This window comes from Vicugna pacos, chromosome 21 (genome assembly GCF_048564905.1).
Source record: "Vicugna pacos chromosome 21, VicPac4, whole genome shotgun sequence".
Lineage (NCBI taxonomy): Eukaryota > Metazoa > Chordata > Mammalia > Artiodactyla > Camelidae > Vicugna > Vicugna pacos.
Genome location: NC_133007.1, coordinates 23216506 through 23240785, shown reverse-complemented (window position 1 = coordinate 23240785; position 24280 = coordinate 23216506). Strand labels below are relative to the sequence as shown.

The window sequence follows — 24280 nt, the reverse complement described above, 5'->3', positions numbered from 1 at the left end:
AGGATGCTACCTGTAGGAAGTTAATTCTGTCCTTGAGGCAGATACTTGACTAGAGGTCTTTACATCTCTCGGAAGTTAGGAAGAAGCAGAGTAAAACCTTGTGACCTGCGTGTAACCACTTCACAACTTCCCTTCAGTCCTCAGATCTGCTCCTTGCTGCTGTTCTGTGAGGTCTCAGTTATGCCAGTCTCCCTCTCTGTCAGCCATCTCTGAGAGACTGACTCCTCTAGGAAGTCTTCCCTGGATGATTGAAACAGAAAGGGCAGATACCTGTCACTGTCTATCAAGAATGTGCTTTCAACATTTGGTTCATTCAGTGTCCATTCTCAAATTTCATATGAAACTATTCTCTGGTGACAGTGGTATATTAGAAAAGTCTAATAAGTGGTGAGAGAGTAACAGAAGTGAGTATATAACTGAGATGTCTTTCTTAGACTTTCTGCTGTCTTCAGACCTCACTATCCTAACATTTGGGGAACAAATAATCTACTGCGTAAGCCTCAGAGATGGGAACTGAAGAGGTAAACAAATCACATTTTTCAGGGATGATCCCAGTTTTATTGTTGTTGTTGGTCATCAGATGATGCATAATGAATTATGAAAAGCCAGAGCAACAATAATAAATGGGCACCCATGAGAATTGGGGCCTAGCTCATGTTCTACAGCTTTTAGGCTGTGTGACATTGATATATGAGTAATCGAATTATAACTATGCAGTGTGATCTGGTAGGTTGTGGGCTGGGTCTCTTTCCAAATTTCTCCTTCCAAGGCTTAAAATTCCACCTTCCCTTTCATGGACTTACATAATACCTTTTACAGATGCCATCTAGAAAATCAAATATCTAGTCATCAATATATTAAACAAATATAGCAATTTGTATTTGTATGCAATGGGCAATACAAAGCTACCCCCAGAGTACTTACATTCTAGTATTTGAGAAAGCAGAGGCTGCTCTCTTTCCTGATGCATTCCAGTACACAATAGGAAGTTGCTAAATAATTAAAGGGAAGAGAAATTTCATATCACTCTTATCGTTGGAGACCCCTCTATTATCATGCCCTTCTATGTCTTTTGTTGTAGACTTTGTTTTAAAGTCTGTTTTGTCTGATACGAGTACTACTATCTGGGCTTTCTTTTTATTTCCATTTGCACGAAGTATCTTTTTCTATTTTATTTTTAGCCTCTGTGAGTCTGAGGCACTGAAGTCAGTCTTGTAGGCAGTATATAGATGGGTCTTTTTTTTTCAATCCTTTCAGCTACCCTATTTCTTTGGATTGGCATGTTTAGTTCATTACATTTGACATGATTATTGATAGGTATGTACTTGTGGCCATTTTATTGCTTGTTCCCTGGTTGTTTTTGTAGTTCTTCGCTGTTCTTTTCTTCTTTTAATCTCTTCCCTAGTGGTTTGATTATTTTCTTTAGTGCTATTTTTGGGTTCCTTCCCCCCCTTTTTTGAATATCTATTGGCGATTTTTGACTTGTGGTTATCATGATATATACATATATATGTGTGTGTGTGTGTGTGTATACATATGTTTTAAATTTATAGTAGTTTAGTTCAAACACATTCTAAGAGCCCCACATTTTTACTCCCCTCCATGTTTTATGTTTTTGATGCCTTTTTTTTATATTTTTAGATGCCCTTAACTGTTTAGTTGATTTTATGACTTTTGTCTTTTAACTTTTGCAGTAGTTTTTTGTTTTACAGCGATTGATCCAGTGCCTTTAGTATATATTCTCCTTTACCAGTGAGACTTTTTCCCTTCATATACTTTCTCATTTCTTGTTGTAGCCTTTCTTTTTGGCTTAAGAAAGACTTTTTAACATTTTTTTGTAATGCCATTTTACTGTTGATGAACTCTTAGTTTTTGCTTGTTTTGAAAACTCTGTTTCTCCTTCAGTTCTGAATGATAACCCTGCTGGGTAGAGTATCCTTTGTTGTAGTTTTTCCTTTTTTTTTTCTTTTCAACACTTTAAATATACCATGCCATTTCCTATCGGCCTGTGAAATTTCTCAGGCTGATAGCCTTATGGGGATTCCATTATATGTTACTTTTTTGTTTTTCTTTTGCTGCCTTTAATATTCTCTCTTTGGATTTAAGTTTTGTCATTTTGATTATGATATATCTTGGTGTGGGTCTCTTTGGGTTCATCTTATTTGGGGTCTCTGTGCTTCCTGGATCTAGATATCTCTTTCCTTTTTCAGGTTAGGGAAGTTTTCAGTCATTATTATATCAAATAGTTCTTTCTGCACCTTTCTCTCACTCTTCTTCTTCTAAGACCCTTATAAGGCAAATGTTAGTGTGCTTGATGTTGCCCAGATGTCCCTTAAACTGCCCTCATTAAATTCTGTCTTTCTTTTTGCTGTTCTGATTGGGTGATTTCAGTTATTCTTACAGGTAACTTATGTGTCCTTCTGTATCATCTAATCTGCTGTTAATTCCTTCTTGTGTATCTTTTAAAATTTTAGTGATTTTATTCTTCAGCTCTGATTGATTCTTTTTTATATTTTCTATTTCTTTGATGAAGTTCTCACTGTGTTCTTCCATTTACTACTGAGTTCAGTGAGCATCTTTATGAACATCGCTTTGAACTGTTTATCAGGTGAGTTACTTATCTTTGTTTATTAGTTTTTTCTCTGGGATTTTATCGCACTCATTCATTTGGAACATATTCTTGTCTTCTCATTTTGTTTGAATTTCTTTTTTTATCACTGTAAAATTAGGTGAAAAAGTTACCTCTGCTAGTTTTGACGGTATGTCCTCGTGTGGGAGTGTCACTATGAAGTTTGTTTATACCCAGCGGCTTTGGTAGGGAAGCTGGATCTGAAGCAAGCACAGACTGCGACTTCTCCCAGGCAGTGCGGATGGCCACCACCTTGGTGGAGGGTAGGGTTGAGCCAGAGGGGCTAGGGTGTGAGAGCCTGGTGTGAGCCACAGCTTCTCCTGCAGCATGATGGTGATCATCACCTTGGTGGAGTGCGGGCTGGAGTCAGAGTGGTTGGAGCTGTACCCCAGCATGAGTGGCCGTTTCTCCTGTGAAGCAATGATTGATGGTGGTTGCTGCCTTGGCAGGAGTGTAGGCTGGAGCTGGAGGGCTAGATCCACAGCCTGATGTGAGTCATAGTTTCTTCTAGTGTACTGGCAGTCACTGCCTTGGTAGGGGACTGGGTCAGAGCCCCAGGGGTGTTCTGTGACCATGATGGAGTGAGACAAAAATATTTTTAAATATTTTAAGCACTAGATATTAGAAGTTTAATTATTAAAATTTTTGGTAGGACGTGTGAGGCAGTCACATAGAGTTAGCAGATAGAGATTGGAGTTCACAGAGGACAAAGAGGGTATTTTCAGGGCAGAGGACTAGAAAGAAATTAGCACAGTGAGAGAGCCCTACATATTAGCAAAGGGATTTCATTAAGTCTTTGGCAGAGTACTGGTCTGCACGGCCACTAGAAAAACTACCTCTTGCAGAAGTGATAAACCAGACAATTCCTAGAGTTCACAAAGAGTTTGTGTTTCTGGTAACCAGAGTGGAAAGGCTTTCCCTTAGTAGTAGTGTTAAATCAGCACTGGCCTTAAGGCTGCTCTGATGTGCCTTAAGAAGCATAAAAGAAGGCTTGAAAGGATTGAACTGATGAAACACCACCACAACAGAACAAAATACGAAAAAATATGAAATCTATAATTTTCTACATCTAAATAAAAGATACTAGGCATTTAAAGATGCAAGAGAAATATAATCCATAAACAGTAGAAAAATTATTCAATAGAAATAGATTTAGAAATGACAGAGATAAGAAAATTAGTAGACAAGGATATTGAAATGCTCCTTATAGTTATGTTCTTTATGATCAAGAATGAGAGGAAAATGTGAGCATGATGAAGAAATTAGTGGACAATGTTAAAATTAATTTTTCTCTAATTTTTAATATTTCTTGTTGGTCAGCTCTACTAGAGACAATTTGTCTCTATTTTTATTCATCTATGGATAAATTTCTTTGTTTGAAGAATAACTTTGGAAGCTAAACAAGACAAAATTCCTGACTGACAGTCTTTCCCTCTCAGCACTTTGGATATTATCCAGCTGCCATCTAATACCCATGTTTTCTGATGAGATCTTATTGAGGATCCATTGTATGTAATGACTTGCTGCTGTCTCTCTGCTTACAAGAGTCTGTCTTTGGCTCCTGACAGTCTGATTATCATGTCTCTAGATATGATTCTTTCTGAGTTTATCTTTCTTGGAGTTTGTTTAGCTTCCTGGATGTGCAGATTCATGTATTTCATCAAATTTGGAAAGCTTTTCCTATGTGTCTCCAAATATTCTTTCTTCCCTTTCTTTCTTTCCTCTCCTCTGAGGACTCTCATTATGCATATGTAGTAGTATTCTTGATAATGTCCCATGGGTCTGTGGAGTGATGTTTATTTTTATCCATAATTTTTTCTCATTCCTGATTATAGTTGGATAGTCTCAACTGGTCTATCTTTGAGCTTATTGATTCTTTCTTCTGCCAGCCCAAATCTACTGTTGAGTCTTTATTGAATTTTTCATGTCAAAAACAGTTTTGATTTTTTTTTGAAAATTATTTTTATCTGTTTTTTGATATTCTGTATGGTGGACCATTGTTCCTGTACTTTCCTTTAGTTTTTGGACATAGTTTTCTTTAATTTTTTAAGCATATTTATAATAGATGATTTAAAATATTTGTCTAGTCAGCGTATTATTTGTTCTTCCTAAGAAATAGTTTCTAGTCAGTTTCTTTTTTCAGTGTGTAGGTCAGACTTTCTTGTTTATTTGCATGTCTCATATTTGCCATTGTTGTTGTTGAAAACTAGACATTTTAAATGTGTGGCAATTCTATATTCCATATTTCCCCAGACTCTTTCAAACAGAAGGGCAGAGTGGCTGCAAGTCTGGCTGGCATAAGTACAGCTGAGAAGCTAGCCATCCAAGTGGCCCCTGCCAGCCACTGTCATAGAGTGGGTGACAGATGGCAAGGTAGTGGTCCAGCGCTATGACACCCAATAGGTAGCACTCAGGCATGCCCAAGGAATAGAAGATATATAGTAGGACAAAGCACACAGCTGAGATGGGCGAATGCCCATGGAGCAAGGTGTGCAGCAGCATGGACACTGTAGTGCTGACGTACCAGAGTTCCAAGAAGGGGAGGGCGCTGATGAAGAAGTTAATGGGCATGGACAGTCCCGAGTCTGCCTGAATCAGGACAGTAATGAACAAGTTTCCTGCCAGAGTGAGGAGGTAGATGCATTCTTGGGTGTCTGCAAGAGTGAAAGAGTTCAGGATGCCTGTGGTAGTGAAACCGGAAAGGATGAAAATTTGGGGGTTCACACATGGTTGACGTGACCATAATTCCTAGAAAGGAGGGGTAAAGTGAGAAGATTAACCATGTGAAGATTCTTCTTGAGAAATTTCCCCAGATCCAAAAGTATAGAACATATGAGACAGAAAATAACCTACATGATAACTTGCCAGTTCACCTCACCCTTCAAAAGAGGAACTGAAGATCAGAAGGCAGAAGTCATTTGCACAATATCATGGTCTGTTGCTGACAGATTTGGAGTGGAGTCCAGGTTTCCTGATTCTGTACAGCCTAGAACTTTTCTGGTTGTATAGAATGTGACTCCAGAGTCTTAGGCTCCTGGATATTCTCCTACACACCCCATCAGGAAACAGAAGAGAGAGGAGAATTCTCATGCTCATCTTCTTATAGTCCAAATGAAATGCCCTGTGATTCTTTAAAGCATATCCACCTGCGCCATAATCCTCTGTATCCAATAACCAGTTGTATTTAACTGTGGAAAAAGGAACACCTAATTTCTAAAATGTAATTGCTAAGGTCCTTCTGGGAGCCTCTCTGGAATTCAGGAATGTTCTCAATAAGAGCTGAAGGAGGAAGAGATGAGAAAGGAAAGGGATGTGAACACTCTGGGGAGAGTCCCTCAGAGCCCGGAATCATAAGGCAAGATGAGGAATCAGTGAGCAGACACAGCATATTTTGAGAAGATATTCCCAAAGGGAATTACATACTAGGAGGTCTCTGAGGGGCGTGTGTGTGTGTGTGAACTGATGAAGTCAGGACCCTCTGGTATCAGTCTAGAAGGGCTGCAGTATAAGATAGAACACACTCCCTTTGGGAACTGGCTTTCTAAACTTGCTTTGCCACTAACTCAAAGTGAGCATTAAGCCTGACCATCTCTCCTGTCTTCATCTCACCTTGCTCTTGTCTAAAATGAAGTTTAATTAGGTGACTTATACAGCCCCTTTCAGCCCTGGTAGTCTGTATTTCTCTAAAGCTACTGAAAAAAGTTGAGGGGATGAGGATGGACATAGGAGATCTACACTAATTTCCCCCCAGTTTTTTTTCCTACGTATCTAACAGGTCTCCCCCAGGAAAGGTCAAAGCCCCCTCTTAGTCCTTTTCTTTAGCTCCTCTCACCTCTGCTGTACCATCCTTGCCCGTTTCCTGACTTTTTGACATTAACACTTGTATCTTCTTCAGTGTCCTTTCTATTTCCAATACATGTCCCCTCTTACATCTCATGTTGCTGGAAATGCTGTCTCCCAGGGGTTCCTAGCTGTATGTTCCTTGGGGTTGTTGGGGGTGACTAGTTTTCAGTAGGGTTTCCTCTGAGGCAGGAAGTTGGGCACAGAAAAGTGAAGCAGAGAAGGTCTATTTCTCAAATGACTTTTCTCAACTCTGCCACCCTGATCGCTGGGATCTGGAATCCAGTCTCAGGGACATTGCCTCCTCCGGGCCACCAGAACTTTTTGCAAGTTCCATGTAGCTTTCTATGGGAAGGGACAAACCAACTTGAATGAACTTGTGCACACAGTGAGAGTCACACATTGAGCACCCCAGAAATGAATTTAATTTTTAAAAAATTCTCCTTGCAAGAAGATTTCTCATCCAGCTTCTTTTTCTGATTGCCACTAACCTCATCACTATATAAACACAGTCAACATGGGTACCATTATCACTTCTGTGCTGAGCATCTCCACTTCCATTACTCCCACCACTATCTCTTCCTTCATCATGTCCTCTATCATCTATTCATTGGTTCAGTCATTGTTTATTGAATCTCTAATGCTCTGGTCCAACTACACTGTTCTAAGCCTGCATTTCCAGTGTTACTATCATTACTTTTATCACCACCACTATTATTGTCATTACCCAGGACTCTCTCACAAAGCTTATTCACTTTTTAAGTGGTCACTTTTATTTAAATCCACATCCTTAATATTTTCATTAAAAATCTTGAGACTAGCAGCTGAGCTCTAACCTCGGCTGAATACTATCTGTTAACATGTACTTGGATGGACATGGAAACCAGGAAAATAATAAAAGGAAAGCATTTATCTATAGGAAGTAATGCATTTCAGTCATTCATAAAGCCAAATGAACTTTTTCTCAGAATTAAAGGTGGAGATAATGCACTTGCTAAATTAAATTTAAGACAAACAGGTAGCCATAAAAGATGAACCGGTCCATCTACACTAAAATGAAGGAGATCATCGAATTTTCTGAGATCCAACTGGAGAAGCTTCTGTGAGAGCTGGAGATTTTGAGCAAAAGGAAACAAAAGATATTTGCTTCTGAGAGTGCTAATGTAACTGCAGGATTCCAAGAGTGTCTTTGAGAGAATAAATCTCAAGTATTTGGACAATCAGAGAGTCTCCATCAATCTCAACCAGCATTGAGCCTACATCCCACTTCATCTGAAATACCTGACCTCTCTCCAGGATGGGCAGTGGCAACTACTCTTTGACTAAATTACTGCGTCCTCTGCAGTCCCAGACACCAAGGGACGCTTTGTTTTTCTCCTTATTTTGTGGATCTGTATAGATTAGCCATCTGTCTAGACTCTGCAAATGAATAACCGTGCTGTGTTCAGAGTTATTTTTAGTTCTCTCTATATTCACACGCCATTGGAATTCCCGTATTTCCTCTCTGTGAGGCAGGCTCCAAAACAGACTTGCTTCTTCACTCGTAGTGTCCAGTTGCATATCTGAGTGTCTTGGCACCAACTGACTAGATTGGAAGGCTACCCAAGTGACATAAATACCTGAGCACAGGACTGATAGACACCATCCAGAGTCAGCAGTGCAGAAATCAGAGATGTATGCTACAGAGCCGGAGGCCTGCCTAGCCAGGAAAGTTGTGTCTTCTCTTTTACGTCACCACCTCTCAGCATCAAGTACTCACCTTAACATTTATTCTGTATCAGGGATGGAACAATACAAGGGAACAAGACCTCACACCTCCATCAAGTAATTGATGATTTGGGGAGAAAGATGACATCTAAAGTTACACATGCTTAAAACTTAAGTGAAAAAAATAAGACTGATGTGTTCAAAAATTCGTTGTGGATATTTGAAAAAAGTGTGTTTTAGAAATTAGAAATGAATAAATAAATCATTGATTTAAAGTAATGGCATTATAAGTAATTTTAAATTTTTACGTGCTGTATTTCTATGTAGTACATTCTTCAAAAGCATAAGTTAAAGTTTAGAAAAATTATGTCAAGTATAACTAAAATAATGTGAGGAATATTAGAAATCACAGTCACTCATTTGTTCCTTTATTTAATACACCTTTTAAACATCCTTTATGCCCAGGCCTTATGCTAGGAACTGGGGAAAATGAGTTAAATAAAACACAGTCCTTTCCCTTGTTTACTATAGAGTTTTGGAGACAGACCCTCAAATAAGCCAATTATGTAAAAAATGTAAGTTTTTTAAACATAAGAGAAAATTTCAACCTCATACAAATGAGATAAATTTGAAACTTGAAACTATAACAAGGTATCATTTCTCAATTTTCATACTTACAGGGGTCCAAAAGCTCCAAAATACTTTATAGAAGATACTTTGTGGAAACACCATTTATCCATTGCTGATGAGAAAACCAAATGCCATAATCCTTTTAGAAGAAAATTTAGGAATATTTACCCAAATTACATATACATTTGCCTTATGACCCCCAAATCCTGTTCTTAGGAATTTGTATGCATATGTATGAAATGATGTATATACAAGATCATTCATTATAGTTCTGTATTTAATAGCCAAAGATTGGGGCAACACAAGAGTCCTTTAATGGAGGACTAGTCAAGTTAAACACACAATGGAATACTACAGAGCTACTTTTTTAAAAAATGGGACAGTGTTTGCTACAAGACAATGAAAAAGTCTCTAAGATTTATTATTAAGAAAAAGAAAAGCAAAGATAGAACAAAATGTACACTATGAAGCCTTATGCTTAAGAACAGAGGATTATAAAATATTCTTATCTTCTGAGTTTTGCATAGAGAAATACTGTAATCATACAGGAAACACTACTCAAGTGGTCTCCACTCAAGGCAAGGTGAAGACGAGGAAGGAGCAGGTAGGTTGAGAAGTCGGAGTGGCAAGTCTTCTCTATGTAAATACTTTCAGATTGCTTTGAGTTTTGAATTCTTTAAGTATATTATCTGTTGAAGCAAAGAAATTACATTAAAAAATATTAGTTCAGGGAGGAGGGTATAGCTCAAGTGGTACAGTGTGTGCTTAGCATGTATGAGGTCCTGGGCTCAATCCTCAGTACCTCCTCTAAAAATAAAATAAACCTAACTGCCCTCCCCCCACCCAAAAAATGTTGTTCAGTGACATGCTGTGGTCATACGTCCTTGTTTGCCTCCGACAACTCTGGTTTAGTATGCCTGATGTCTTAGAGTATTTTTTTTAAAATCCTTATCATTTTATTCTGTGAATTATAAAGGAATACAACCATTGCAAAACATGTATTCTCCAAATTAGACTTAATGCTTATCATAACTTTTTAGCCCAATTTACTGTACACCTGATGCTTAGACGACTAGACATTATTTTAAATGTTGGACAGATGAATTATTACTCTGCAGACACAGATAAACCAACAGTATATCTATGTATTTTCTGTGTTCCTGAACTTTAAGATATTTGCCCTTAGATTAGTTATTGATAACACATCCTAATGCATTTGTGCTCAGAAAACAAACTGTATAAACGCTCTGCGTGATAGAATGTTAGCCTTAACGCAGTGTAGAGCGAATGGTCTGATTGTGGGATATTTCAGTCCTGGCTTGTTCTCATTGTCTCTCCTGCCACAGTCATTATCCAGATGTCGCCAGGGGAGAAGTGGCCAAAACAGGGCCTTCCTTTGGGCACTTGTTTCTGTAACACATTTTTCATATCATAGTGCATAAAAAGTAATAATACTTATAGAAAACACTTAAGTGAACAAATGCTGCTTCCTGCGGAGGCCACCAGTCCAGGGGTCCCAGTTCCCTCGGGCTTTATGTTCTGTCTAGAAGGCATGTGTCAGGAGTCAATTACTCAGTGCCCCTGTTGTTTATGTCTATTGAGAAGCTCTGCACTAAGGATGATCTAAGCTTTACATTCTAAAGGGAAGAGACCTGAGGGGGTTGCAAGAGCACCAAGTTTGTAAAATGAAATGAAAGGGAATTTGGAACTATGAAAAACCTAAGAAAAAGATTATCTCTTGGTGGGGTTGTAAGAGGGGCATTTAAATCTCTTATCACACCCATTTGACTCTTCAGAGTTCATTCATTTATAAATAAAACGAATAAATGAATGAATGAATGAATTCTTAAGAGTCAAATGAGTGTGATAGAGGTTTAAGTGCCCCTCTTACAACCCCAGCAGGAGACAGTCTCTTAGATTATGGAGATTAGATTGTGGTCCTGGGATTAAATCCATGTCTCTTTACTCTAAAAGGTCGTTATCTTTCTATTTTTATTTTTACAGAGAAACAATTAAAATAATTTTATAAAGAACATTCATTATTCATACAGTGAGGTATCTCTGCCAAGTTCTGGTCTTGACTTAGTCACTAATGGGCTGTGGCCCTTCGGTAGCTCATGTCCCCTCCTTGGCCCTCAGTTCACTCATCTGAAAAACATGAGAAGGCGGAACTGAACCATCTCAGCGGAGGAACTGGTTGAGGAGCCAGGGTAGAAAAGAGGGCATAGGGAGTGGCCACAGCTGTGGATCCCTATTTCTACTTCCTATTTTACGCTGTTTTCTACTTTGTGCTTATCTGTTTTATGTATTATGGTTCTAATGCTGTTTGTCTGTTTGAAAATATGGGGTCAGATGATTTCCTGGTGTTTTCTTTGATACTTCAAGCTGGGTTCTTCTTGCTTGGGCTGCATAGCAATTGCTGAACTAATGTGAAGAAGGAAAGAGGATTCCTTGTTCCAGGACACCTGCCTACCAGCTGCAAACACAGACAAGGGCGCATTCTGAACAGGTGGAATAATTCAGTGCCCTCGAGAGAGAGTCAACAAGACGAGGGCCTCGGGCATATGGACTGAGGTCCAGGAACCAAGGGCTAGATGATGGCAAAACTTCATTAAAATCTCCTATTGATGGTGAGGGGCAGAGAGGATGGGGAAACTGAGGCAAAGTCTGAGATCCCTGATATACTAATGAAGCTTCTCTTTCTGCTTTATTTCACACAGAAACTGGGTACTTTAAGAGACTAAGGATGAGTCTTTTAGTAGAGCCAGATACCGCAGTTCAGGGAAGGCAAAATCACAGTAATGATAGATTTAACATTTTCTGAATCTCCTGTCTCTAACTGTGTCTCCAACTTATTCCTCCTTATATGGCTTCCTTTCCATCCAGTCTGGACTGTTATTAATTATTGAATGCATATCGCTACCTACCTTATATTCATCCTTTATATAAAATGTTCTCATCATTCTCTTCACCCAGGCATGATCACTAGATCTTTTAAAAAATTAATTAATTAACTAATTAATTACTTTGGGATAATTAGGCTTACTTATTTGTTTAATGGAGGCACTGGAGATTGAACCCAGGACTTTGTGCACACTAAGCGTGCACTCTACCGTGGAGCTGTACCCTCCGCTCTAGATCCATCAATTTTGCTGTGATCCTGGACCAGTCAGATAACCTTTCTGAGCCTCAGTTCATATACCTACTATAGAGTTACTGCTGCTCCTACTCCCTTGTTGGAGGTAATATACAGGTATCAAATTAAATTGATGGTTGGTCTCAATGGGCTGAAAGATAAGGCAATTTTGAGTGTCATTTCAGCTGATCTGAACTAAATTAGGGCTAGAAATCCCCCTCACAGTGAAGTCAGTCTCTGTACTGTAGGCCTCAGGCTTCTATTTGAAAAACAGAGAATAATAACATTTGTCCTGTCCTGCTGAAACATGACAGCTCTCGGTGGTGAGCATTGAAGAGCTGTACCTATGTGCGGGTCTGGAGGAACTCTGTACGTGGGGAGGAGTGCAGACAGCATGGCACCTCTGCTCAGAGGCCCGACAGCCCAGGATGAGCCTGGAAACCTTCGAGTCATGGGTGCAGAGCCAGTCCTGGATTCTCCCTCCTTCTCACTTAGGTCTCAGGCCGTTGTATTGACCCTCCACGTCCTGAGCCAATCCAGGCTTTTGCTCCTATTTCCCTTTGGTCAAACAGAGGAGCCTCGGCCCCACCGCTGAGTTATCACCACCACACACAACTGTTTCCAGGACCTGGCTGCCTAGACGTCCCCCAGGGAAGCATGAGAGACAGACCGAGCCAGCTAAGGACATCCTTCCCCAAAACGTCTCTTCTGGGCAACTCAGGGGAACAGAGCATCGGGCTAACAAGTTGCCTAATGAGAAAGCAGACAAGCTGCTTAGCTGAGCTGGGGAAGCCGGAGGGTGAGGCGAGGGGACTGTTCCCTGGAGGGGCTCTGCCTGCTTAATGAGGCAGACCCTCAACTTCCATAATTATCAACACTTTCTCTGCAGAGGCCTTCCCCGCTCCCTGAGTTGTAGAGCAAGGAGACTTGGGGAGGCCCCAGTTTTCTCCTCGTGCCTCCCTCAGTTAATACTAATTGGGAAGATGAGAATGCAGACCACAGCATCAAAAAAGCAGGGCCAGAGCACAGCCCTCCTAGGAGTCGTCTCCCCAGGCCCGCGGGAGACACCAGCCGCCCAGCTTTGCCTGAACCTCCAGAAGAGCGTCTGTTTGCTACATTCCTAGGAAGCACCGGGGAGGGAGACTGGGAGTCAGGGGGTCTGGGTTTTAATCTAGGCTCTGCCACTAACTCACTCTGACTCACAGGGGGTCACACACCTTTCCTGGGCTATGTAATATTTTAGGTTCTCAGTCTTTTCACCCTAAGAATCTTTGCCATAGGCAGTTTTTCTGCACAAAGAATTGGCCATAAGACAATTTTGCCATAAAAGAAAAAGGCAGTGCACATCTGGACTACATTTAAATATTCTATCACATGCCCAGTCCTCATGTTTCACCAAATCATCTAAGCCAGGTTCTGTGCCAAACACCAAAATTCTATCTCCATCATATTCTCCACTATCAAATTGCAAAAAGGATTCACCACTTTCAAGAAACTTATATTCATCCGGAATCATATGATCATTCTTTTGGGAGGATAAGAGAAACTTGATTCTTCTTTTGCCTCCACATTCTAATATTGTGTGATGCATGTGGTAATGACAGAATTAGTGAACAAGCTGTTGTATGTAAATTAGCAAAAAAAATCAATAATTACTGCCTTGAAGACTGGAAGATTGTGGTAAATTACAGTTACTTTATCTTTTAAGGCAAAATTGCCATGCGGACAGTTTGTTCTGTGGTGAAACTGCTTGCAGCAAAAATGTTTATGGTGAAAATACTGAACACGATTTAAAAAAATTTTTTTAATTGAAGTGTAGTTGATTTACAATGTTAATTTCAGGTGTATAGTGAAGCGTTTCAGTTATACATATACATACATATATATATTTTCAGATTCTTTTCTATTATATGTTATCACAAGAAATTGAATATAGTTCCCTGTGCTATATAGTAGGGCCTTGTTGTTTATCTATTTTATATATAGTAATGTGTATCTGTTAATCCCCAACGCCTAATTTATCCCTCCCACCCTCTCCCCTTTGGTAACTATAGTTTATTTTCTATGACTGTGAGTCTGCTTTTGGTTTGTAACTAGAATCTGTATCTTTTTTTTTAGATTCCACATATAAGCGATATCACATGATATTTGTCTTTCTCTGACTTACTTCACTCAGCATGATAATCTCTAGGTCCACCCATGTTGCTGCAAATGGCATTACTTCATTCTTTTTATGGCTGAGTAGTATTCCATTGTATAAATACACCACATCTTCTAATGTGTCGCTTGAGGCCTGTGTTTCCTTACTGATTTTCTGTCTGGATTATCTGTCCATTGATGTAAATGGGATGTTAAAGTCCGCCGCTATTCTTGTGTTACTGTCAATTTCTCCTTTTATGTTTGTTAACATTTGCCCTTTGTACTGAGATGCTCCTATGTTGGGTGCATATATATTTACAATTGTTACATCTTCCTCTTGGATCTATCCCTTGAGCATTATGTAGTGTCCTGCTTTGTCTCTTATAACAGTCTTTATTTTCAAGTCTATTTTGTCTAAGTATTGTGACTGACTTTCTTTTGATTCCCGTGGGCGTGGAAGACCTTTTTCATCCTCTCACTTACAGTCTGTATACATCTCTAGATCTAAAGTGCATCTCTTGTAGGCAGCAAATACATAGGTCTTGTTTTTGTATCCACTCAGCTAGTCTATCTTTTGGTTGGAGCATTTAGTTTGCTTACAGTTAAGGTAATTATCAGCATATATGTTCTTATTGCCATTTTGTTAATTGTTTTGGATTTGTTTTAGGAGATCTTTCTCTTCCTTTTCTTCTTTTGTTCTCTTGTGATTAAGTGACTCTCTTTAGTGTTATGTTTGGATTCCTTTTCCTTTTGTGTGTGTATATCTATTATAGATGTTTGGTTTGCAGTTACCGTAAAGTTTTAGGATAACTTTCTGTATTATATACATGATTGCTTTAAGCTGCTGATCTTATTTTCAAACACACTTTGAGTATCCTGCACTCGCACTCTCCTCTCATGATTACTGTTTTTGCGCTCACGTTTTGTGTCTGTTTTGTGTTTCTCTTAACTGTTTATTATGAAAGCTAGTGACTTCACTGCTAATGTCTTTTACCCTTCCTACTAGTGTGTGAGAATGACTTCCTGCCTTTCCTGTATGTTTGCCTTTACCAGTGAGCTTTTCCATTTTGTAATTTTCTTGTTTCTAGTTGTGGCCTCTTCTTTTCTGCCGAGAATTTTTTCCTTTAGCATTTGTTGTAAAGCTGGCTTGGTGGTGCTGAATTCTTTTGCTTTTGCTTGTCTGTAAAGCTTTTGATTTTTCCATCAAATATGAATGAGGGCCTTGCTGGATGGAGTATTCTTGGTTGTAGGTTTTTCCCATTTTGTCATTTTAAATATATCATGCCACTTCCTTCTGGCCTGCAGAGTTTCTGCATCAAACTCAGATGATAGTCTTATAGAAGTTCTTTTGTATATTATTTGTCCCTTTTCCCTTGATGCTTTTAATATTCTCTCTTTATCTTTAATTTTTACTTTTTAATTATAATATGTCTCAGTGTGCTTTTCTTTGGGTTAATCTTATTTTGGACTCTGAGTTTCCTGGACTTGAGTGACTTCCCCAGGTTATAGAAGTTTTCAGCTATTATCTCTTCAAATATTTTCTCTGGCCCTTTCTCTCTCTCTTCTTCTTCTGGGACCCCTATAATGTGAATGTTAGTGTGCTTTATATTGCTCCAGAGATTTCTTAAACTATCTTAATTTCTTTTTATCCTTTTTTCTGTTCTGCAGTAGTGATTTACACTATTCTGTCTTCTAGCTCACTGATCTATTCGTCTGCCTCATTTAATCTATTCTTGGTTCCTTCTAGTATATTATTCATTTCAGTAATTGTGTTCTTCTGCTCTGTTTGATTGTTCTTTATACTTACTTTTTGTTAAAGACGTCTAACTACTCACTCTTTGCATCCATTCTCCTCCCAAGTTCTCTGATTATCTTCACCACATTACTCTGAATTCTTTCTTGGGTAGATTGCCTATCTCCTCATCACTTATTTCTTCTTCCAGGATTCTGTCTTGTGCCTTTGCCTGGAACTTACTCCTCTGCCACCTCATTTTGTCTAAATTTCTACTTGCATTTTTATGTAAGTTCATTATGTTTCTCAGCCTTGAGAAGCGGCCCTCTGTAGGAGACATCCTAGGTCTCCCAGAAGTGTATGCTGCTCTCATCACCCAGGGGCCTGTGGCAGCTGGTCCCAGAGTAAATTCTGGCCTGTGTTTGTGGAATTGTTTTGCAGGTTGCGAGATCAAAGTTTTCTAGCTTCTGATGTCTGCCTCCTGGTGGGTGAGGCTGGTCTAGAGGCTGGTGCAGGCTTCCTGGTGGGAGAAGCTGGTATCTGCCCACTGGTGGGTAGAGTTGGGTCTTGGCCTTCTGGTGGGCAGGCCGTGTCTAGAGGCATCTGTGGGATCAGCCATAGGTAGTGTCTGCTTATCGGTGGAGATATGTTTCCACCTGGTTAATTGGCCTGAGGAGTCCCAGCTCTGGAGCCTAAAGGCTGTTGGGTGGGGCCAAGTCTCTGTGCTAACGTTCAAGCAAGATATCAGCCTCCCAGAAGGAGAGGTCATTCACATGAACACCCCCAAATATGTGCCACCATGTCCATGCCCCCAGGGTGAGCCACAGCCACCCTGCCTTCCCCAGGAGACCTGCAAGCTCAGCAGGTAGATCTGACCCAGGTTCCTATGAAAGTACTGCTTTTATCCTTGATTCCAGTGAACATGAGATTTTCTGTGTGACCCTTAAGCCTACAGTCTGATTCCCCAAGTCCTGTGGGGCTCCTGTAACCACGCCCCACTGGCCTTCAGGGCCCAGCGCTCTGGGGACTCCTCTCCCCGGTGCTGAAGCCCCCAGACTGGGGTGCCTGATATGGGGCTCAGAGCTCTCGCCCCTGCGACAGGACCTCTGCAATATGATTATTCTCCAGTTTGTGGGCCCTTCACCCAGGGGGTATAAGACCTGATTATATCATGAGTCCCCCCTCCTACTGGTCTCATCATAGTTTCTTCTTTATATTTTTAGCTACAGAAGATCCTTTCTGGTAGTTTCTAGCCTTTTTTATTGCTAGTGTTCTGCAGTTATTTGTGGTCATGGTGTGTCTGTGAGAGGAGGTGAGCTCCAGCTCCTTCTACTCTGCCATCTTGAAAGGAAGTCACAATTTTTTAATCTATAAAATATATGTAAAATATGAAGGTTGGATTTGATCACATAATTTCTTTGAACTATAACTTTATGAAATATGATAAATGATGTGTTTTTCATTCTGATATCCAGGGTAACAGCATCAAGAAACAAGAGTGTAATATCCTTACTTGTGTTTAAGGAAAAAGCTTATTGAGTTTGAAGGCAGTAAAGAGAGAGTCAGATAAATATATGGCCCAAAAAACATCTCACCCCTCAAGAAGAGAGGTGTTTACCATCTGAGTTTAAAGAAAGGTATTGCCACACTTGTTTGCTCTTTCAGAACATGTTTTGAACTCTCATTTCCTGTTTAGGAAAAACAGTATCATTTTCTTTTAGGAAAAAATGAAGCAGTGTTGATCTTCTGCCCATCCCACATATATGATTCTTGTCTCATGACTGTCAGGCAGGACCACAAAATCAGAATTATGAGGCAGTTTTCAGCATTGGTAATGGTACAGAAGAACATGTAGTCAGAGAAGTTTGGGATTGAATCCCAGTTCCACAAACTAGCAGTTGTAAATTTTAGTGCAATTTAACTAACTCCTTTTTGCCCATTTTCAAAACTGAGAAGTTAATAATACCTACTTTTAAGGTTGTTGGGAGAAATAAGATACTTTATGTTGGCATATAGTTGGTACTACAAGAATAAACCCTACCTTTGTTGATTGCAATTCTTATCAGAATTATTGCTGCACATCTAATACCTAACAGAAACAAAAAGATGTCTCATAAATCCATAAGATTATCAGTTTTTTTAAGAACTCAAGAAAGGCCTAATATTCCAAACAAGTTTTAGTTCTGTGGAGTGACAGTGTCTCTTCAAAAACCCTGCAACCACTTACAGACTGAGCGTTTATAAGGGGTCAGAATCACTTCCGAAACTGACCCAAACTCAGTTTTCTTTGAGAATCTGAGCTCTTCTTCTGACAAGGGGCCAGCAGCCCAGAATGCTTTTCTTAGTTGTGGCCTAGAAAGAGATCATATCTAGGACAGCTGAGGTCTCAACTAGTGCATACCAGTGTTAATGAGTTATTCGGAAAAATCAGGGGGTCACCGGAGAGGACTGATCAAAGCCTGGTACAAAGAATAAGTTCAGTTAATATTAAGTTTCTGTTCTCTCTTTTAGAAACGTGCAGACTACAAAATCCTTATCATAGTGTGATCACTTTTCATCTTACAGGATTGCATATAAGCTCTGATCTTCCTGTGTGTTCTATTGCAAAGAAATCTTTAATTGCCTTTAAATACCATAATTGCCTTTAAGTACCAGAACATATCATTTTTTAAAAGAGACTTTATTTTTAGAGCAGTTTTACATTCACAGTAAAATTAAGTGGCAATTATAGAGCTCCCGTATACCTCCTGCCCCCCCACATGAGCTGCTTCTCCCACCACCAATATCCCTCACCACCAGTGATACGTTTATTACAATTGGTGAACCTACACTGACACATTGTTATCACCTGAAGTCCATAGTTTACATTAGGGTTCACACATGGTGTTGTACAGCCTATGGTTTGGACATATGTGCAATGACATGTATTCACCATGATGGTCGCTTTCAGTATAGTTTCATTGCCCTAGGAATGCCCAGTTATACCTATTTCTCCCCTGGTACCTAACCCCTAGCAACCACTGATTTTTTTACTGTCTACATACTTGATTCTTCTCTGAGAATGTTGGAGAATTGATGATAGTTTATACTGTTTCTCGGGGCAATCATAGGGGATTCTGAAAAAGCTAATAGAGCAACCAATGAAAAATCAGTGATGTAACGAGGAGGAGTGAGGCTGAGAAAGGGGAAGAGAATACTTGAGGAAATATTCAAAAGGCAAGAGAAGAACAGAGGGACAGAAAGGGGCAGGGGCTTGTGAACCTTAGCCAGGCCGCTGGGAAGACATTTAGTTCATGCCTGTATTGTATGAATGAGTAAAAAGGCCTTAAAGGCACATTGACTTTTCAATACCGTGGAAGACTTGGTCCATAGCAGTTAAGTTAGAGGAAAGTGAACTGGTTGGAAGCTGGTGACGATGAGAGAAGCTGGAAGCCAGAGAGGACGGTCAGAACTGGAGCGGAAATGAGCATCTGAGTAGGAGGTCCAGGGTTTTGGGAAGGAACAGGTTTTCTTTCTTTCTTCCTTTCTTTTTTTTTTTTTTCAGACATTGACTAAAGGGAAGGTTTGTCTGTTGGTAGGAGTAGGAAGTCAGAACAGAGGTATTGTGGGGTAGGTTTGTTCAGAACAGAAACCAAAGACCAACTTTCCTGAGCAAAAGAAAGAACACCTGCAAATGAAATGCTGTTTCTGCAGCTCCCATTGCTGCTGGCTCTCCTCCCAGGTGCTGACAGTGAGGACGGTAAGAGCTCTGGCAACTGCCCAGCTAAGTACAAGAAGAGGGGTGTGTGTGTGTGTGTGTGTGTCGCACATGTTTGGCACGTGTGTGTATGGGATGGTTTCCCCAACCTAGAGACTGAGAGTATCAGGCAAGTTTCATTCCAGCATCCCTGACTCCAGTCCTTTTGCTCTTTTGAAGGTTTATATAATGCATGGAACCCTGCTGAGATATCTGTGGCTTCGCTTTTCTCCAGATTCCGAGTTTCTCCTCTTTGGCACTTTTCTTTCTCCATTTTTTCCTTCTCAATTCCCCTTCTCATTCTCTTTGTTCTTTTCCCACAGGTTTCCAGGAGCCGGTCTCCTTCCAAATCATCCGTATCTTCTCCTTTTACAACCATTCCTGGGAACATTCTCTGGGCTCGGGTTGGTTGGGGGAGTTGCAGACTCACGGCATGGATAGCAGCTCTGACACTGTCATTTACCTGTGGCCTTGGTCCAGGGGCAACTTCAGCAACGAGGAGTTGATGGAAGTGACAAGGTTATTTCAGACATTCTTCATTAGATTTGCTCAGGCATTTCACAACCATGCCATTCAGTGGATGCTTCACTGTAAGTTCAGTTTCCTTAACAGGGGCTGGGAATATGGGGTGTGTGTGTGAGGGGGGGTGTTTTGTGTGTCTCAATGAGTTTCTTATTCCTCTAGGAAACAGCCTCCACTCATTTCTTGTAACAACTCCCCGCCATAGAGATGCAGTCATATACCTTAAGACAGGCAGTGTAATCCAGACCCTGATTCCTCAAATCGTTCAAGACTTCTGCTACCTACAAACGCCTCTCTCGTTGACTGCAGCCTTTGCTTTATTATCTTCCATGAGTGGTCGCCCCTTTCCCTGATCTCTGAGCAGATAGTCTCAGCTTCCTCACTCTGTGGCTGACTCCTTAAAGTGTGATTTCCTCCCCCATTCAATCTCCTCAGCGACCTCTGTCTGTATATTCAGTGTAACATACTGCATTCCATTCACCCTAGATTTTTATAACCCCCGCCATCTCACACGAAGTCCTTCCTTATTCTCTCACCCGCACTGTTTACGCTGCCTTCTTCAAACACTTTGCCCCTCCCTTTTTGTCATTCATCTCTTTCTGCATCTCCAAATACTGTCAGTTCCCCTTTCTCTGAAGCTCTGATCAAACCAGTTTTGCTTCATTCCCTCAAATCTTCTAAACTCCTCCTTTCTGTTTCTATCTTCTTTGTGTTCAACTCATTTTATTTTATCATTTTCATTCTTTTTCTCTAATTTGCAAACCCTCTTCCCCAGATCCCTTTGAGGTGCAGATAGCAGGAGGCTGTAAGCTGCGCTTTGGAGAAGCCTCAGTAGGCTTTGTGCAGGTTGCTTTTCAAGGATCAGAGTTCCTGAGCTTCCAGAACAATTCATGGTTGCCTTCTCCAGAGGGTGGAGAGATGGCTCAGCTTGTCAGCAGTCTATTCAATTTGTACCAAGGTACCTCGGAAATACTGCACAGGCTGCTCAGCGACACCTGCCCACGTTTCCTCTTGGGTCTTCTTGATGCAGGGAAGGCATATCTCCAGCGACAAGGTCAGTCCTGCACCTGCCCTCCAAGAACTTTCTGTTCTAAAACCAGCTCTTCCCACCATGCCCTTCCAATTTAGGACAAGAAGAAGGCAAGGGGGAGAGGGGATAATGGGTGGCAGGTTCCTAGAGGTGGGAAAGGTGTGTCTGTCTAAAGTGACCTTAGAGTCTGCCTCAGAGTCCTCATCTGATGTCTCTCCTGTCCTCGGCAGTAAGACCAGAGGCCTGGCTGTCCCCTGGCCCCAGTCCTGGTCCTGGCCGTCTGGTGCTGGTTTGTCATGCCTCTGGCTTCTACCCAAAGCCTATTTGGGTGACGTGGATGCGGGGTGAACAGGAGCAACAGGGCACTCAGAGAAGTGACGTCGTGCCTAATGCCGACGGGACGTGGTATCTTCGGGTGTCCTTGGAAGTGGAAGCCAGAGAGGCATCTGGCCTGAGCTGCCGGGTGAGACACAGCAGTCTGGGGGACCAGGACGTCGTCCTCTACTGGGGTGAGCAAGGACTGGGGCCTGGCTGGGAATTGGGGGTAGGTGGTCCTTGAGCTGAGCAGGAAAGCCAGATGAAAAATTGGAATTTTGGGAACTCCAGACCCCAGAGGAATACAAATGAAAAGATGAAATAGAGGAGTCGAAAATGAGAGCCCCACAGACATAGGAAGATGTTGCGCTTAATGAAGGAATCGTCTCTGAGGGAGGAGGAGAGAAGAAATAGGGAGAAAGGAGACTGGGGAGGCAGACCCTGGAATGAACAAAGGAAGAGCAGGGCCATGCAGTGACACCGAGAGTGGGTTTGAAATGACACCACTGTGTGCACCCGGATCCACAGGGCACCGCAGCTCCGTGGGCTGGATCTTCTTGGCAGTGACGGTGCCCCTGCTGCTCCTGGCAGGTCTTGCGTTTTGGGTTCGGAAGCGCTGGTGAGTTCTCCGTGTCCATCCTGCCTGCTCTTTGCCCCCCTCTCCACTTGTCTGCCCATCTTTGTTTTCTGTCTCTTTCCTCAGTGCTCCTCCCCCCAGCGCCCTCCCTCTTCCCCCTCAGGTGTCCCCTCCACCCCATGTCGAGTGACTTCCGTCTCTTTTCTTTCCAGGACGCTCTGTCAACCCGCAAGCTCTCATCTCCCTTTGGAATGAGATGCCAGCAGCTCAGGAGCTCGGGATGTAGTGAAACACAGCCCGGTGATGCCGGCCTTCAACTCTCCATGTACAGCTTTTCTTGTTTTTATTTATTTCTGCTTAATGATCAGTTGTCCCTATAAGCTAAGTGTAATTTTGCAGGATTTGTAGTTCTAACCTAGTTTAAGGAACTTAAAATTTTCAACTTTAAAAATTTAAATTCTGAATGGAATGAGGTCCTAGGAACCTTCCCGTATTCAAATATGAATGTATAGCTAGACTTATTTCAGGTAACACTTCCTGCAGAGAACCTTCCCTGAGGCACTAGTGGAAGCTGTCTCTGCCTCGTCTGAACTCCCACCACAAGTTAACTGTAGTTTGCTAAGTCTCCCCCTCACTTCAGACCCCTTCTTGCAACTATGTATGTCCCTTTTCCCTTATAATTATTAAGCTTCTTGAGAGCAAAGTCAGCGTTTTTCTACTATTTGTGTCCTTGGCGAAGTGTCTTACCTGCATGTACTACATTATCAATAAAAAAATATGTATTGTATTTTATACTGAATTTATAGCCTTTTTTATTCTCTTCCTTCCTGCCATGTTTGTCGTAACTGAGACCTTTGATGCTCTTCTTCTTTTAAATTGAAGTATAGTCGATTTACAGTGTGTTAGTTTCTGGTGTACTGCATAGTGATTCAATTATTATATATGTATCTATATACCTATCTCCTTTTCATACTCTTTTTCATCATAGACTCCTACGGGGTATTGATTATACTTCCCTGTGCTATACAGTGGGGCCTTGCTTATTTATTTTATATATAATAGTTAGTATCTGCAAATTCCAAACTCCCAGTTTATCCCTCCCCACCTGCTTCCCCCTCTGGTAACCATGTGTTTGTTTTCTATATCTGTGAGTCTGTTTCTGTTTTGTAAAGAAGTTCATTTGTGTCATTTTTTTAGATTCCACATAGAAGTGATATCATATGGTATTTTTCTTTCTTTTTATGATGTACTTCACTTAGTATGATAATCTTTAGGTCCATCCATGTTGCTACAAATGGCATTATTTCATTCTTTTTTATGGTTGAATATACATATATACACACCACAAATTCTTTATCCAGTCATCTGTCGATGGACATTTAGGTTGCTTCCATGTCTTGGCTGTTGTAAATAGTACTGCTATGAACATTGGGGTGCATGCATCTTTTTGAATTAGAGTTCCCTCCAGACACAGAAGTGGGATTGCTGGGTCATATGGTAAGTGTATTTTTAGTTTTTTCAGGAATCTCCATACTGTTTTTCATAATGACTGCACCAAACTGCATTCTCACCAACAGTGTAGAAGGGTTCCCTTTTCACCACATCCTCTCTAGCATTAATCATTTGTGGACTTTTTAATGATGGCCATTCTAACTGGTGTGAGATGATGCTTCATTGTAGTTTTGATTTACATTTCTCTGATAATTAGTGATACTCAGCATTTTTTCTTGTGTCTGTTGGCCACTGGTATGTCTTAATTGGAGAACTGTTTGTTTGAATCTTCTACCCATTGTTTGATTGGGTTGTTTGTTTTTGTTATTGAGTTGTATGAGCTGTTTGTATATTCTGAAAATTAAACCCTTGTCAGCTGCATCATTGCAAATATTTTTTCCCATTCTGTAGGTTGTCTTTTCATTTTATTTATAGTTTGCTTTGCTGTGCAAAAGCTTATAAGTTTAATTAGGTCCCATTTGTTTATTTTTGCTTTTGTTTCTATTGTCTGGGTAGACTCCATAGGAGGACATTGCTATGGTTTATGTCAGAGAATGTTTTGCCACTGTTCTCTTCTAGGAGACTTATGATGTTTTGCCTTATGTTTAAGTCTTTAAGCCATTTTGAGGGGTGTGTGTGTGTGTGTGTGTGTGTGTGTGTGTGTGTATTACATGAGTGTTCTATCTTCACTGATTTAAATGTGGCTGTCTAGCTTTCCCAATACCACTTCCCTAAGAGACTGTCTTTTCCCCATTCTAGATTCTTCACTCTTCTGTTGAAGATTAATTGACTGTAG

General features: G+C 40.7%; 1 protein-coding gene across 2 annotated transcripts in view; it reads left to right on the top strand.

Annotated features, from left to right (window-relative positions):
- Positions 1-22792, top strand: part of LOC102535553 (T-cell surface glycoprotein CD1a-like) — a 77227-nt gene extending 54435 nt beyond the window's left edge. Inside the window, exons 1-6 of one of the 2 annotated variants that reach the window (XM_072946310.1) lie at positions 19023-19552; positions 19873-20139; positions 20847-21125; positions 21332-21610; positions 21945-22035; positions 22206-22792. In XM_072946310.1, the coding sequence (XP_072802411.1) occupies positions 19492-19552; positions 19873-20139; positions 20847-21125; positions 21332-21610; positions 21945-22035; positions 22206-22248 (1020 nt within the window). In that variant the 5' untranslated portion in view covers positions 19023-19491 and the 3' untranslated portion in view covers positions 22249-22792. Of the gene's footprint in view, positions 1-19022; positions 19553-19872; positions 20140-20846; positions 21126-21331; positions 21611-21944; positions 22036-22205 lie in introns of those variants that run through there. The other variant, XM_072946309.1, reaches the window with a different exon arrangement.
- The last annotated feature ends 1488 nt before the right edge of the window (positions 22793-24280 follow it).